A 14,133-nucleotide genomic window follows, 5' to 3' on the forward strand; every position below is an offset into this window, starting at 1 on the left:
TAAATTATATTTATTATAGAACATTTTATCTGTTAATCTAATCTTAAGTTATATGGTCAATTTCTTAACACTAGGACATTTGTCCACAGTGTAAAAAGTGCTTTTAGAAGAATTTAGAGTTGTAATCAAGGCGTGGGTACATCTGCTCTAGGCCTTTCCTGAGAACTGTCTAGCCACTCTGTGAACTGTCGCACAGGTTCTCGCCAAGGATAGGGACGAGAGTTTGAAAAAAGCCGAAGTTCAAAATAGTTCGTAATCTGCCCCTGATACTCTGTTGAAGTGACCGTCTTCATCCTGTTCTAGGAGAGCAACCCCTTTGATGCCACCGCAGGCTATCGTGGTCTGACCTACGAGGAGGTCCTGCAGGAGCTGGTGAAACACAAAGAGCTGCTGAGGAGGAAAGACTCTCATATCCGCGAGCTGGAGGACTACATCGACAACCTCCTTGTCAGGGTGATGGAGGAGACGCCCAGCATTCTCAGAGTGCCGTACGAGCCGTCCAGGAAGGCGGGCAAATTCTCCAACAGTTAACAAGCCAGTGGTACTGCATTTATAGTCGGGGGCGGGGGGGGGGGTGACGAAAAAGAAAGAAAGAAAGAGGAGAGAAATAGAAGAAAAGCTTGTTACTGAAAGAGAGACCACGCTAATCAGGTTTCATTACATACTCTCCTTCATTGTGAAAAATTGTTTTACCTGTAAATATTAGCGGGGACTATCAAGAGTGTCCTTTGAAGTGAGCTCAATAATTTAAACCTTTAAAGTGAAAATGGGCCAGAGTCTCGTGAATAAGCCGTTCCTTAGGATTCACTCAGGTGCTGGTGCTGGCCCACTAATCTCCCTTAGGCCTAGAAGTATCTCCGGAAGTACATGACGTATTCCTCAGGAACAGGTTTCTCATAAAGCAAAATTGAAATTGTGGTTGGTTTCTCAGAAGTCAATTTATAGACACTTAGCTGCAGGAGTACTGATCATTATAAACACTACTAAAAAAAAAAAGGTTCATATTTTATATACATATATGTGTACATGAATATCTAGATGTTCATGTATCTTTGTATGTAAAATACGTGCATATACCTCATATATACGTGTGTTTTTAGAACATTTAAAAACAACTGGTTGCCTCTAAAATTATAGGATACCAATTAGGGTTTCTTAATCTGGAAATATATGTGTGCTCTATCGATGCAAAACAAATCAGCATTGCTATTAATACTCTAAATGGTTTGTTATAGAGAAGCTGCTTCAAATCACTCTTGACTACATGAACCTTGGTTTCAAAATAAGCTGCTACTATATATTATTCTACCATCAGATCCTTTCTCTTTTTCCAAAGTAATGACCCACAGTCCCTTTTTAAAGAATGATGTATTTTAGGAAACTTCATTAACTTCATAACAGCATGAGTTTTTTTAATTAGTTTTTTGTCTTAATATCTGAGCTTTGTTTGAGCCGTAAGCAGAAGATAAGCAAATGTGATTTGTTTTGTTGAGATTTTGAATAAGAAAATATTGGGAAGTTATATCTGAAGATAAGTTGGGGGGGAGTAGGTGATCATTCTGATGCCTGATAACCCAGAGCAATGAGCAAATTCTAGGAATGATGAATTAGGCTTGGTTTCAGGTTACATAAATAATGGAACAGATGGTTGCATTTGTGTTCTGAACCACAATAAGATTTACTAAAGGAGAGGTGAGTTCTTAGATCTTTACTAGGATGACAATTTATACTGTTCTGCATACTTAAAACGCTTTAAAAATAAATCAGTATCACAAAACTGTATGTCAACTTTTTTTAAAGTCTGCTCCCCCAAAATGTTGACTACTTTCATGAATTTTCTTTATATGTTTGTACAAAATTAGTCTTTAAAGTGAAAAACAGTGATACAAAAATATTACTAGTCATCTGCTGCTCATTTTTTAACTTGAAAAGTCTGAAATACATACTGCGTAATACTGAAATCTGTTTCTTCTAAGGAAATTTACAATGAAAAGTTACCTGTATACGGAGACATATATTCCCCAATCTTTTACCAAATGCATTTTTGTCTAATATTTGTCTCTGCTAAGACTTCATTGAGAGTTAAATAACAAAGCACATGTAATTGTTTTCCCCAGTTTAATATTTTGAATCAGATAATACTTGGTCAAGTTTATATTCATAAGCTAAAATTCCTTATTATTTGTATTTTTCTGAGTTGCTTTAGTTTTCCTATGAGAGCACAAATTTTGAAATTCTGAAAAAAAATCCCAAATGTTAATACAAAAAAATTTTAATATGAGGAAATAGAGAAGGAAAAATAGCTCTTACCAACTTATTCCTTCACTTCTAAATTTCTGTAGTAAACCTCACAGTCTGGTATAAAATTTTATTTTCCCAATTGAGGTCTTAGTAGTTCTCATTTTTTAACATGGTGCCATTTTTAGTTAACATTTGTTAAATGTTGCACAATTCTTAGCTTTTCTATTGTTAGTATAATTGAGGCTCTTACACTTTTAAAAGTATTAGAATCCATGTATTTTCAGTATTATGACATTATCTGCAGATATTTTAATATGCTTTTGCCAAATTTACTTTCTATAGAATGACCCACGATACCATTGTTATACTGGGGATATGTTTTATGTAAACAAAGCTCATGAAAAAGTATGATTCAGGGACTACTATTTTTTTAACGAGGAAATTCATTTTTAAGGAGAGAATCTTGGCCTGTGTGAAAACTGTTAAGGATTAGACTTATCCTTGGTGAATGATTTGGCTATAACTGCACCAATATTTTTATCTTTTATTCTGAGACAAGAACTGTATTGAAAACTGAATCTGCATTTATCACTGCCTGAAATGTTCTTTTCTGATGTTTATGAACTTTCTTTCATTCATGACCTAGAGTCAGACTTACTCTGTATTTTCATAGTCAATTCGTCAATATAATGAACAAAAAGTAAAAATGAGTTCCTAAGTAAACATATCAGTGTTTCCTGTTTGTGAGTGGAAGTGCAAGTGGAGTAGTATTAATTTCTAGCATTGTAGAAAAAAGGCCAAAAGATCATATTGGTTTATTTTTCCAAACTGTAACTTTTAAGTATTATAATGGTATGTTTTGTCAGTAACTTAGACATGGAAATAAGACATATGTATTCATTAATGCACAACACAATAGACTTATAGACAGAGATTACTTCTGCTTTTATGCTTAAAAAAGGCATGCTCAAAAATATTTCCACAAAAAAGAGGATATTTTTTTTTAATTGCAGCGTTTGTGATAGTCTCAGACCTGTCTTAAGCTAACACAGTTCTGTTATGTAATTAAAAATGTCTCTGCTAATATTTTTCAAATAGTGTAGTTATACAACCAGCTCCCCTCCAAGTTCTAAAATTCAGCTTCAAAGTACTGAACATACCCTCCTACGACTTAGGCTTCAAGTTCATTTATTGAATACCAGGGAGTAAATCTTAGAATTGTATATAAAATAACATGTCACTCATTGACAACTCTTTTTTAAGTATCGCTTTTTACTGCTGTATTCTGCATTGAGCCTAGTTCTGCCATCCTCCCATGAATGTAGTATTATCCTTAGATTATACATAACTATGTCTGTTGCTTTTAACAGCAAATGAAGATTTTGTTGTAATTTTCCAGCTGTGAAGATGTTGCCCTGTATTTAAAGAGGTTTCACGAATGGACACCTAAAGTAAAACTCAGCTCGTTAGTGACAGACTTGCTTTCTTTTCATCCTTCACCAACTCCTCCACCCTCGTAAGAGTGCTTATTCTTCAGCAAAGAGATCTCAGAAAAAAAAAGAAAAAAATTGCTGCCTTTAATGTATCTATTAATTGTTACACTAGAGCTTTTATTTTCTTCTGTAGCTTTTTAGAAAAAGCAGCCTACCCTGGATTTGCAAAACAAGGTGAAACTTCCTGATGTCTGTGTGCTCATATGTCTTATAGATACGGTTGGTGTCACTCGTGTATGTAAGTGAAATACGAAGCATGCTCATTTCCCCTATCTCTTTGAAGTAAAAGGAAAAGGATCGCAGTGCTGCTGGCTCATGATTGTAGATGGAAGGGTCTGTCAGCCCACACCGAAAGCCCCCATTTTCACAGATTTATAACTTTAATAATCCAGATGCACTCATTGGAAGTATTTAATATGCAATAGGTAGCACCTTAACTAATTAATCTGCATATGAAGGGTTTTCTGATGTATTTAATAAGAAGTGTAGAAGCTCTTCAAGCATTAAACTAGAGTTGACATTTTATTTCATTTATTTTCCATGTCAAAAAATCCACTCTTACAATGGAACCGAAGTCTGTAACAAACGATACATTGGGCTTATAATCTTAGATCTTCTAGGTGGTTTGTATTTTGAGGTACAAAAAAAATGCTGCAGATCTAGAAATGTATATATTTAGCAGGTATTTGAAAGATAACAAGCATTATTTATAACTGAGGAGTATTACAATTACTAAGGAAAATGCTCTAGTAACTTGTATACATTTTTGCAGGTACAAACTCAAAAGTATGTAAGCATTACATAATGTGACAGTTGTGTAATTTATGTAATCTGATGCATGAATCAGAATTTTTATATAATATATGATTATTGGTTTATTATAGTTGATTAAAGTGTTTAATCTTAATCTGGTTGTCATAATTTCTTATTGTAGATAGCACAGCATGAATATGCATTTGTCCATGAGCCCTCCTTGTCTTCTAAAAATGCAGTACTTGGATGCCTTATCATTTGATGAGTCGCAGCAAGGATTCTATAATACCTGCAGACTCATTTCACTATGAAAATAGTTTTGAAAAGTCATTGAGAGAGTGGCTTGTACCTCAGCGTCGACACTGTTTAGTAGCCCTTCATATATAAATACGTCATCCCCTCACAGGGACAGAACTTAACGATTTGGTGGAAAATTACATCTTGAGTGTTTGTATAGAGTCTGAGACCTGTACTGAGTGCCTTCTCTTTATGCATTATCTCATTTATTCTTCACAACAGCCTTCTAAGGTAAGGACTGGACAAGCTTTCAGAGGAAATCAAAGACGGTTAACGGAATATCTATTTCTTGAACTCAACAGTAGACTAGAGTTGGCAGTTCCATAGCATTTCTCACCACTGTTAATGGTCTAGTTCTTGGCAAAGACCACTAACTCCTGCCCACTTCCAGCCCTCTCAGCCTGCAGTGCAGGAATACAACACCTGTCTGTCCCAGCTGCCGTCGGAGGCAGCAGGAATCAAAGGGCGTGGGATGGTGGTGGATGTGGCAGTGTGTTAAGTGGTTGTATTCTAGATGAGACGTGATCCACACATTGTAGTTGTGAAGATAAGGAATACACACTTGGAACAAGGAAGTTCTCTGCAGACAGAATACCTTCCTCACCCCTAACTGTCTTCAGTTTTAGAGGTCCATTTAATGTATCTCATCACCTCCTCTAGTATTTCTCTAGGTCGTTCCCCTTTCTGCCTGTCCCTAGCACTCACATTTATTTTCCTTAGTCTACCGAGACAAAGATATTTGGGGTAATTTGGGAGTAGAGTGTTGTTATTCTGTTCAAGTGGCTGTTTTCCATATAGGTTTCCTCTGTTGCAGTGCCTCTCAGAAATGTTTTTGTTCAGCTTTTCAAGTAATAAGCTTGTAGGATGCCTAGCAGTCTACATTTCCCCCTAAATGATTTTACATGATAACACAAATGTCATATTTTCACATTTTTATGATTGTACAAATGTTTACCAGCCACGTTCTTCAGTTCAGTCGCTCAGTCGTGTCCAACTCTTTGCGATCCCATGAATCACAGCACGCCAGGCCTCCCTGTCCATCACCAACTCCCGGAGTTTACCCAAACAAACCCATGTCCATCGAGTCAGTGATGCCATCCAACCATCTCATCCTCTGTCGTCCCCTTCTCCTGCCCCCAATCCTTCCCAGCATCAGGGTCTTTTTCAATGAGTCAACTCTTCGCATGAGGTGGCCAAAGTATTGGAGTTTCAGCTTCAACATCAGTCCTTCCAATGAACACCCAGGACTGATCTCCTTTAGAATGGACTGGTTGGATCTCCTTGCAGTCCAAGGGACTCTCAAGAGTCTTCTCCAACACCACACTTCAAAAGCATCAATTCTTCTGCGCTCAGCTTTCTTTATAGTCCAACTCTCACATCCATACATGACCACTGGAAAAACCATAGCCTTGACTAGACGAACCTTTGTTGACGAAGTAATGTCTCTGCTTTTCAATATGCTATCTAGGTTGGTCATAACCTTCCTTCCAAGGAGTAAGCGTCTTTTAATTTCATGGCTGCAATCACCATCAGCAGTGATTTTGGAGCCCAAAAAATAAAGTCTGACACTGTTTCCACTGTTTCCCCATCTATTTCCCGTGAAGTGATGGGACCAGATGTCATGATCTTAGTTTTCTGAACGTTGAGCTTTAAGCCAACTTTTTCACTCTCCTCTTTCACTTTCATCAAGAGGCTCTTTAGTTCTTCACTTTCTGCTATAAGGGTGGTATCATCTGCATTATCTGAGGTTATTGATATTTCTCCCAGCAATGTTGATTCCAGCTTGTGTTTCTTCCAGCCCAGCGTTTCTCATGCCACATTCTTATATACCTATAATTACATGAACTAGAAGTGCTTGATTCTGTTCTTACACCCCTTAAATTTGATTCTTGAAATTTCAAGGGTTTCATCATGTGTTAGACATACTCAAAAGCTGGAATGTATGCTAGGAAGCTTGAAATCAAATTTCTCTCTCAGAGGTATTCAGTGGTGTGTTGTCAAGTGTGAGATATGGTCCACTTTTTTAATAATATTAGAACCAAAGTTTGAAAATGATTTAAAAAAAACTGGAAGAGAGTAAAATGGTCACTATTACAATGTCACATTCTCTTGTGCTCTGGTGAATGCCAGAAAATTCCATGAGACAGAGATTATGGTTATTTATGGTTCCCAGCAAACTTTTTCATTTATACCACAACCTTGGTGCAGGGGTTGTAAACTGAAATGTTTATAGAGCCGGATAGGTGCGGTGGAGGAGAAGGCAGGCCAGGGGCAGGAGAGGAGAGGTTGCTGGGGACAGTGGCAGTGTGGGAAAGCTGAACTGCTCAGCCCCAGCTCATGGTGGCCAGATAGAAATGAACGTGAGGCCAGGGTTGCTAAACCTGATCATCTCAGTGACTGACAATACAGATTTTTATGTGAAATATGATGTCCAAATTTAGTAACTGGTTCTTAAAAAAAAGTGCGAGCCGTTAGTACACAGTCTCTTCCTAAGTGAATCTCTATTTTTTTTTTTTTAATTTAAAAAAGTATTTTTAACCGTACCAGCATGAGTGAAGTCTTAGCTCCCCTACCTGGAATTGAACTGGTGCCCCTTGCATTAGAAGCACAGAGTCTTAACCACTGGACCTCCGGGGAAGTATGGTGAGCCCCTATTTCTGATGTACCACTATCATTATCATCTTCAGAACAGTGCAGAGTGTACTTATTTACTTCACGCACAGATGATCTTGTGTTTAATCAAAACCTGACTTGGCCAAGGGGCATGCAGGGCCCGTGTGATGTGGAACCACAGCTCAAGACTCTTGGGCGGGAGGCGGGAGGGTATAGGGAGTAACTCTGAATGACTGTAAAGAAGTTTCAGTTACATAAAATGAGTCAGTTCTAGAGATCTGCTGTGCAGCATGGTGCCTACAGTTAACAATACTGTATTGTGCACATAAAATCTGTTAAGAGGGTAGAGCTCATGTGAGATGTTCTTATAGCAATAAAGAAAAAGCCTTTCTCGGGTGCACCTGCCCCTGAGCCTGGCAGTACAGGTAATCTGACTGACAGTCCACGGGCTGCTGCTCTGGTGATTAGAGCCTTCTAGAATGTTACCTAGGAGCTGACACACACCCCTTTCTGGTAACTATGACTTTTCAATGTCATTTATGATGGTCTTGCCTTTTGGTAAAAACTAAGTATCCCAACGGTCAGTTTAGCACGTAATACTGTCCTGTGTTAAGGTCATATCACATATGGTGTGTGACAGCTTCCAGTCATCTGAAGTCAGTGTGGTGGTGTGTGATGTGTTTTGGGGATATAAAATACATTTTTCTGTTGAAATACAGTGGTCCTTGATTCCATAGTCTCTTTGATTTTGTACATCAGCCGTTTAAAATTCTACTGTACTTTTGAAGGAGTTGGCCAGCCAGATCTGGAAAGCTGGTTGGTGAGATCACTGGTTCTCAAAGTGGTGTCCCCAGAGCAGCAATGGCAGTAGCACCTGGGAACTTGGAAGAATGCAGAGTCTCAGGCCCAACTCCAGACCCACTTCATTAGAAACTCCGAGGACAGGACCTAGAAAGCTCTATTAACAAGAATTGCAGGTGGTTCAAATGCATATTTAAATCAGTACCACTGAGATAGAGACCCACTCCCTTTTTTCTTAGTTTAATGTAGTTTAGAGAATTTTTTTTTTTTTTAACTTTAAGCAACTTTCCTTGCCAGTCCTGAATTTAATTATGAACATGTTTTGGTTGGCTTTCTTTTTTTTTTCCCCTAGTTTTTTGATGATATGAATATTTTGTGTTTTGAAGAAACTTGTTTGACAAAACTTCATATAGCTCGACTGCTTATAAGATATGCAAAATACATTATGCAGAATAGATGCATAGTTAATACTGCTGATGCTTCTAAATGATTGTTGTACAGTAAGATTCGCTGTTGTGATAGGGAAGGCAAAAATGCACACAGGCCTTAATGTGAAACTGCCAGAATGCCTTCCTTTGTTCTGATGTGGTGGCCAAGCTTGATTCAGGAGGGCATCCTTCTCAGCCTCACTGAGGTTTGGAAAAGTGAGGTCCAAGATGTTAGTGTAGAAAGAAAACAGAATGCAGCCGCATATGGAAAGCTGTAGAATCAAGTTTTTGAATGTATGTGTGAAATTGGGCGGTGAACCTTGATACAAGTGAAGCCAACTTGTGACCTGAAGGTGAGAGGTTTTATTTAACAGGAACTTTGTAACTTTGCTAGTTATAATCATTTTGTCAAATCGTTCATAAAAAGCTTACATTATTTTCACAATCAAAACTGAGTCAAGTTCTCATTTCTGGGGAAATTGAGAATGAAATGTAAGAGTCTTGTTAGATCTTGCATCAGATTCTGGAAATGCTGGATGATTAGGAAAAGACCATTACGTACTAGGTTGAAAATAACAATTTAAAATAAGCATAATGTGAGAGAGGAGGGCCTCCCAGGTGGCTCAGTGGTAAACAATCTGCCTGTAATGCAGGAGACCCAGGTTCAATCCCTGGGTTGGAAAGATCCCCTGGAGAAGGGAATGGCTACCCACTCCAGTATTCCTGCCTGGAGAATTTCATGAACAGAGGAGCCTGGGGGGAGCTACAGTTCACTGGGTTGCAAAAGTCGGACACAACTGAGTGACTAACACTTTCATACATGAGAGAGAAACATTCAATAGCAGAATATTTCATTGGTTTTTATCCCTCGGTGGAATAATACCTAGAAAGTTAGGAGTGTAAAATGAATTCAAAGACATCTGTACACTGGCAAAAGTTATTGGTTTTTTGGCCTTTGTTTCAATCATCACACAAACCCTCAGTGGAAACTCCAGTGCCAACCATTAGATTAGTCTCTTGCAGAAAAGGAACTAGAGAGCATAGGTCATTAAAATCACAGCAGATTATTCTGAATTCTCAACTTGAACCTGTGCTTTCAACTTCTTTCAGCAAAATTTTGCTAAAGTTGGACAAATGGTAACAAATTGACTTATGAATTTCATTTCCTTTCCTAGTTAGGAAAGAGGCATTAATGAGGGGAAAATGCAGAGAAACCTGGGGAATTGGATGGAGAAAGTGGGAGTAGGCCAGGCTCATAGGAAAACTAGTTGCCAACCTCAGATTAATTTAGGTTATAATCTGAGACCATATAGGACTAGTGCTTCTTCTACAAAATAATTCATTTGTCATAAACGGTTGACTGATCCAAAGGCAGTATTGAATGTTTTAATTTAAAGATTTTTTTATTAATATACTGTTATTGAACATCTTTCATGATTTTATAAACTGTAAAATATTTTAATCCTTGACTCATTTGTTTACCAAGCTCTTCACTGAATGTTATATATGTAGTACTTGAAGCCATCTGTTAGGAATACTTAAAAATAATATATGCACGCTGTGAAGATATGTACAGCAAATAAAGCAGAAAACACCTGAAATATTCAGGAAGAGTTTGTGAAGACAATCCTGGTATTTTAATTAAAAAAAAAAAAAAGTCTGAAATTTAGCAGGAAGTCTTTCCAAAAATGAAGCTCTTTTCTTATTCTGGGCAAATTACTTTGTTGAGTGGCATTCTCAATTCTCAGTTCAGTCGCTCGGTCGTGTCTGACTCTTTGCAACCCCATGGACTACAGGATGCCAGGCTTCCCTGTCCATCAACAACTCCTGGAGCTTGCTCAAACTCATGTCCATCGAGTCAGTAATGCCATCCAACCATCTCATCCTCTGTCATCCCCTTCTGCCTTCAATCTTTCCCAGCATCAGGGTCTTTTCCAATGAGTCAGTTCTTTTCATCAGGTGGCCAAAGCATTGGAGCTTCAGCTTCAGCATCAGTCCTTCTAATGAATATTCAGGACTAATTTCCTTTAGGATTGACTGGTTTGATCTCCTTGCAGTCCAAGGGACTCTCAAGAGTCTTCTTCAGCACCACAGTTCAAAAGCGTCAGTTCTTTTGTGCTCAGTTTTCATTATAGTCCAACTCTCATATCCATACATGACTACTGGAAAAACCATAGCTTTGACTAGACGGACCTTTGTCGGCCATGTCTGCTTTTTAATATACTATCTAGCCTGGTCATAGCTTTTCTTCCAAGGAGCAAGCATCTTTTAATTTAATGGCTGCAGTCACCACCTGCAGTGATTTTGAAGCCCAAGAAAATAAACTCTGTCTCTGTTTCCATTGTTTCCCCATCTATTTGCCATGAAGTGATGGGACCGGATGGCATGATCTTAGTTTTTTGAATGTTGAGTTTTAAGCCAGCTTTTTCACTCTCGTCTTTCATCAAGTGAATCAATGCTGAGTGGCATTTTCATCAGTGCTGAATGGCATTAAGATGTCACTTTGACTTTAAGTGAATAGATTTTAAATAAAAATATTGGCATTAGTACTAATTAGAATTGTGCTTCTGTGCGTTCTTCACTTAAGTATGAGAAGTTACCGCAGAGTACCGGTGGGGAACCAGGACAAGCAGGCTGCTTTGTGAAGTGGACCAGAGAGGAAAACTGTGACTAGGACAACCTGGGTGTTTTGGGGTCATCCCTGGAGGACAGGTTTGGGAGGAGCATCAGGTTAAATTTGGTAGCCTTGGAAACAATGAGCTGAGTGCAGGGGAATCCTAAACCTTGGAGGAAACTTTAATCCGGTTGGAGGTTGAAGCTATTTGTTTCTTTCCTCTGAATTGGTGAAGGATGGAGGGAGGTTGGCACCATGGGTGTGTCTCCCCAGAGCAAGGGAGCCTGTGAAAGATTGAAAGCTTTTCTCAGCCACTCAGCTGCCTGTAGACACCTGGATTCTTAGTCAACCTACCTGTTAGCCAGGAGTGGTTCTAAGGAGGTTTGCTCACTCCAGGAGGCTTGTTGTTATTTACGGGTCACACCACCTGATGAACTATCTAGCCTAGACACTTGTCATGATGCTGCTTGCCTGTAAAATGTGCCAGAATGGTATCTATATGGGACAAAATTTAGTTCCCCCCCATGCCACAGGAGTGCCTTGCCAATGGTAAATCTTAATTCTGGTGCTCACCCTTCAGCCCTGCCTTCTCTGCTTTCAACTCTTACGTTCTAATGTCTAAACCAGATGTCCTCAAAATTAAACCTTCTCTTTGTTTAGTGACTGATATCTTTTGGTGTCTCAATAGTAGGAGTGACCTCACTCGTGTGTGTCCCCCAAACACAATTGTCAAAGCCTTAATAAGACCACAGCAATGGACCACATGTTAATTTCTGGTTAACTATGGCATAGAACTCACTATTTTTAGATACTAGCTTATTTCCACCTTTTGTCTGATCCTTACTCTTTCAACAGGATTTCAGACACCTAGGTATTTATTATTATCCACCTAAAGTAGGTTGGGACTATCCCTTCTGTTGATTTCCACAAACTGGCTAATCATTTAATTTATTTTTTTAGTTTGATGCATGCTTTAATTAAAAAGCATGTTGTCATGTCCTGCAGTAGAAAATACATCTGCTCACACATAAAAGAATGTTTCTTTAAAAAAGCGTGATTTTCAGTTCTTTTAATAACAATAGTTTTTCCATGTGTTCTCGCTGAGCATGACCATTATGTAGTATAGTCGATCATCTTACAAGTGCCTTTTATTTGTCTGTGCATTAAATTCTTCCTATTTGCAGAAGAAATCGTGTTAAATAGGCTTTACCTACATTTCTCTTCCATTTGGCAATCACTAGTGGTTGGCTTTCCTGAGTAACTAAATGAATTTCAGAAAGCATATCTCAACGACTGAGCGACTTCACTTTCACTTTTCCCTTTCATGCAATGGAGAAGGAAATGGCAACCCACTCCAGTATTCTTGCCTGGAGAATCCTAGGGACGGCAGAGTCTGGTGGGCTGCCGTCTATAGGATCACACAGAGTCGGACACGACTGAAGCGACTTAGCAGCAGCATTCCCACCTTTATTATTTTAATATCCATATTTCTTTGTACTGACTCATTTATTTCATTGTTTTGAATTGTATGTATCTTTGTGCTGTGCTGTGCTTAGCTACTTGTGTCCAACTCTTTTGACCCTGTGGAATGCAGCCCGCCAGGCTCCTCTGTCCATGGGGATTCTTCAGACAAGAATACTGAAGTGGGTTGCCGTGCCCTCCTCCAGGAGATCTTCTCAACCCAGGGATCGAACCCAGGTCTCCCTCATTGCAGGCAGATTCTTTACTGTCTGAACCACCAGGGAAGCCCAAGAATACTGTAGTGGGTAGTCTCTCCCTTCTCTAGGGGATCTTCCCGATCGAGGAATTGAACTGGGGTCTTTTGCATTGCAGGTGGATTCTTTACCAGCTGAGCTACCAGGGAAGCTCATATATCTTCATAAATCACCTCAAACCTCTTGTGGGATGAGACATCATATGAATGATTTTTTTTTTCTGGCATTTCTTCTACTACATGCAAAGTGCTCTATCTGAGCTTTGCTGACCTCCAGCAATGCGCAGTCTTATGCATTTATTTGTCTGTGTTTTTAAGTCTACTAGTAATTTAAAAAATATATACAAAGAATTCCTGGCAAAGAGTTTGAGCCTCTAGCCATTGGAGCCCTGACATTGATGTAGCACAGTGCCTGGTATTTAGTTGGTACTCAATAAATATTTTTTGAGTGAGTCGCTCAGTCACTCAGTCGTGTCCGACTCTTGCGACCCCATGGACTGTAGCCTACGAATTCCTCCATCCATGGAATTTTCCAGGCAAGAGGACTGGAGTGGGTTGCCATTTCCTTCTCCAGGGGATCTTCCTGACCCAGGGATCAAACCGTGATCTCCCGCATTGCAAACAGGTGCTTTTACCATCTGAGCCACCAGGGAATGTGATCAGATGATTTTTTAAGGTCCATAAGGTTGTTATGAATATTTGTGCTCCAGGAGATGTTATCTCCTAAGGAAGCCAGGTCCTTTGAAATGAATAAAAGCAAGGGTTTTTAACAAGCAGTGGAAGTTGAATCTAGAGGAGAAATGGTTACTACCAAAACCTTGACAGTGTAAACTGGGAACAGGCAGAAATAAATGTTCATTTTAAATTACAGGCAGTCTACCAAAATGTAAGAAGCAGCTTCTTCAGTCCTTCCCTGACTTTAGTAAGAGCTTGTCATCAGCCACTCTCGCTGTTTGTTTGCTTGTGTACACTCGCTGCTTATCTGTATGCAAGCCCAACAGAACCAAATGGCTGCTCACCTTTGCTGCCAGCTCTCACGTACAGGTCATGTGTCACATTCCAGGTCCTGAGTAAGAAGAGCCTGTTAGAGGAGGAAGGGGAGGAAGGAGCCAAGTGGCTGGTACTTTGAAATATGGTATAAGAAGATTTTACTGTTTTGTTGTATATGATTTGGATGGC

General features: G+C 39.1%; 1 protein-coding gene across 3 annotated transcripts in view; it reads left to right on the forward strand.

Moving 5' to 3' along the window:
• Positions 1-4,641, forward strand: part of RAB11FIP2 (RAB11 family interacting protein 2) — a 44,199-nt gene extending 39,558 nt beyond the window's left edge. For 2 of the 3 annotated variants that reach the window (XM_081536532.1, XM_081536524.1), the window contains exon 6: positions 304-4,641. In XM_081536532.1, coding sequence (XP_081392658.1) covers positions 304-531 — 228 coding nt within the window. In that variant the 3' untranslated portion in view covers positions 532-4,641. The remainder of the gene's footprint in view (positions 1-303) is intronic. The other variant, XR_014067469.1, reaches the window with a different exon arrangement.
• The last annotated feature ends 9,492 nt before the right edge of the window (positions 4,642-14,133 follow it).

The sequence above is a fragment of the Giraffa tippelskirchi genome, chromosome 2 (assembly GCF_054371585.1).
Source record: "Giraffa tippelskirchi isolate mGirTip1 chromosome 2, T2T-mGirTip1v1.2.pri, whole genome shotgun sequence".
Lineage (NCBI taxonomy): Eukaryota > Metazoa > Chordata > Mammalia > Artiodactyla > Giraffidae > Giraffa > Giraffa tippelskirchi.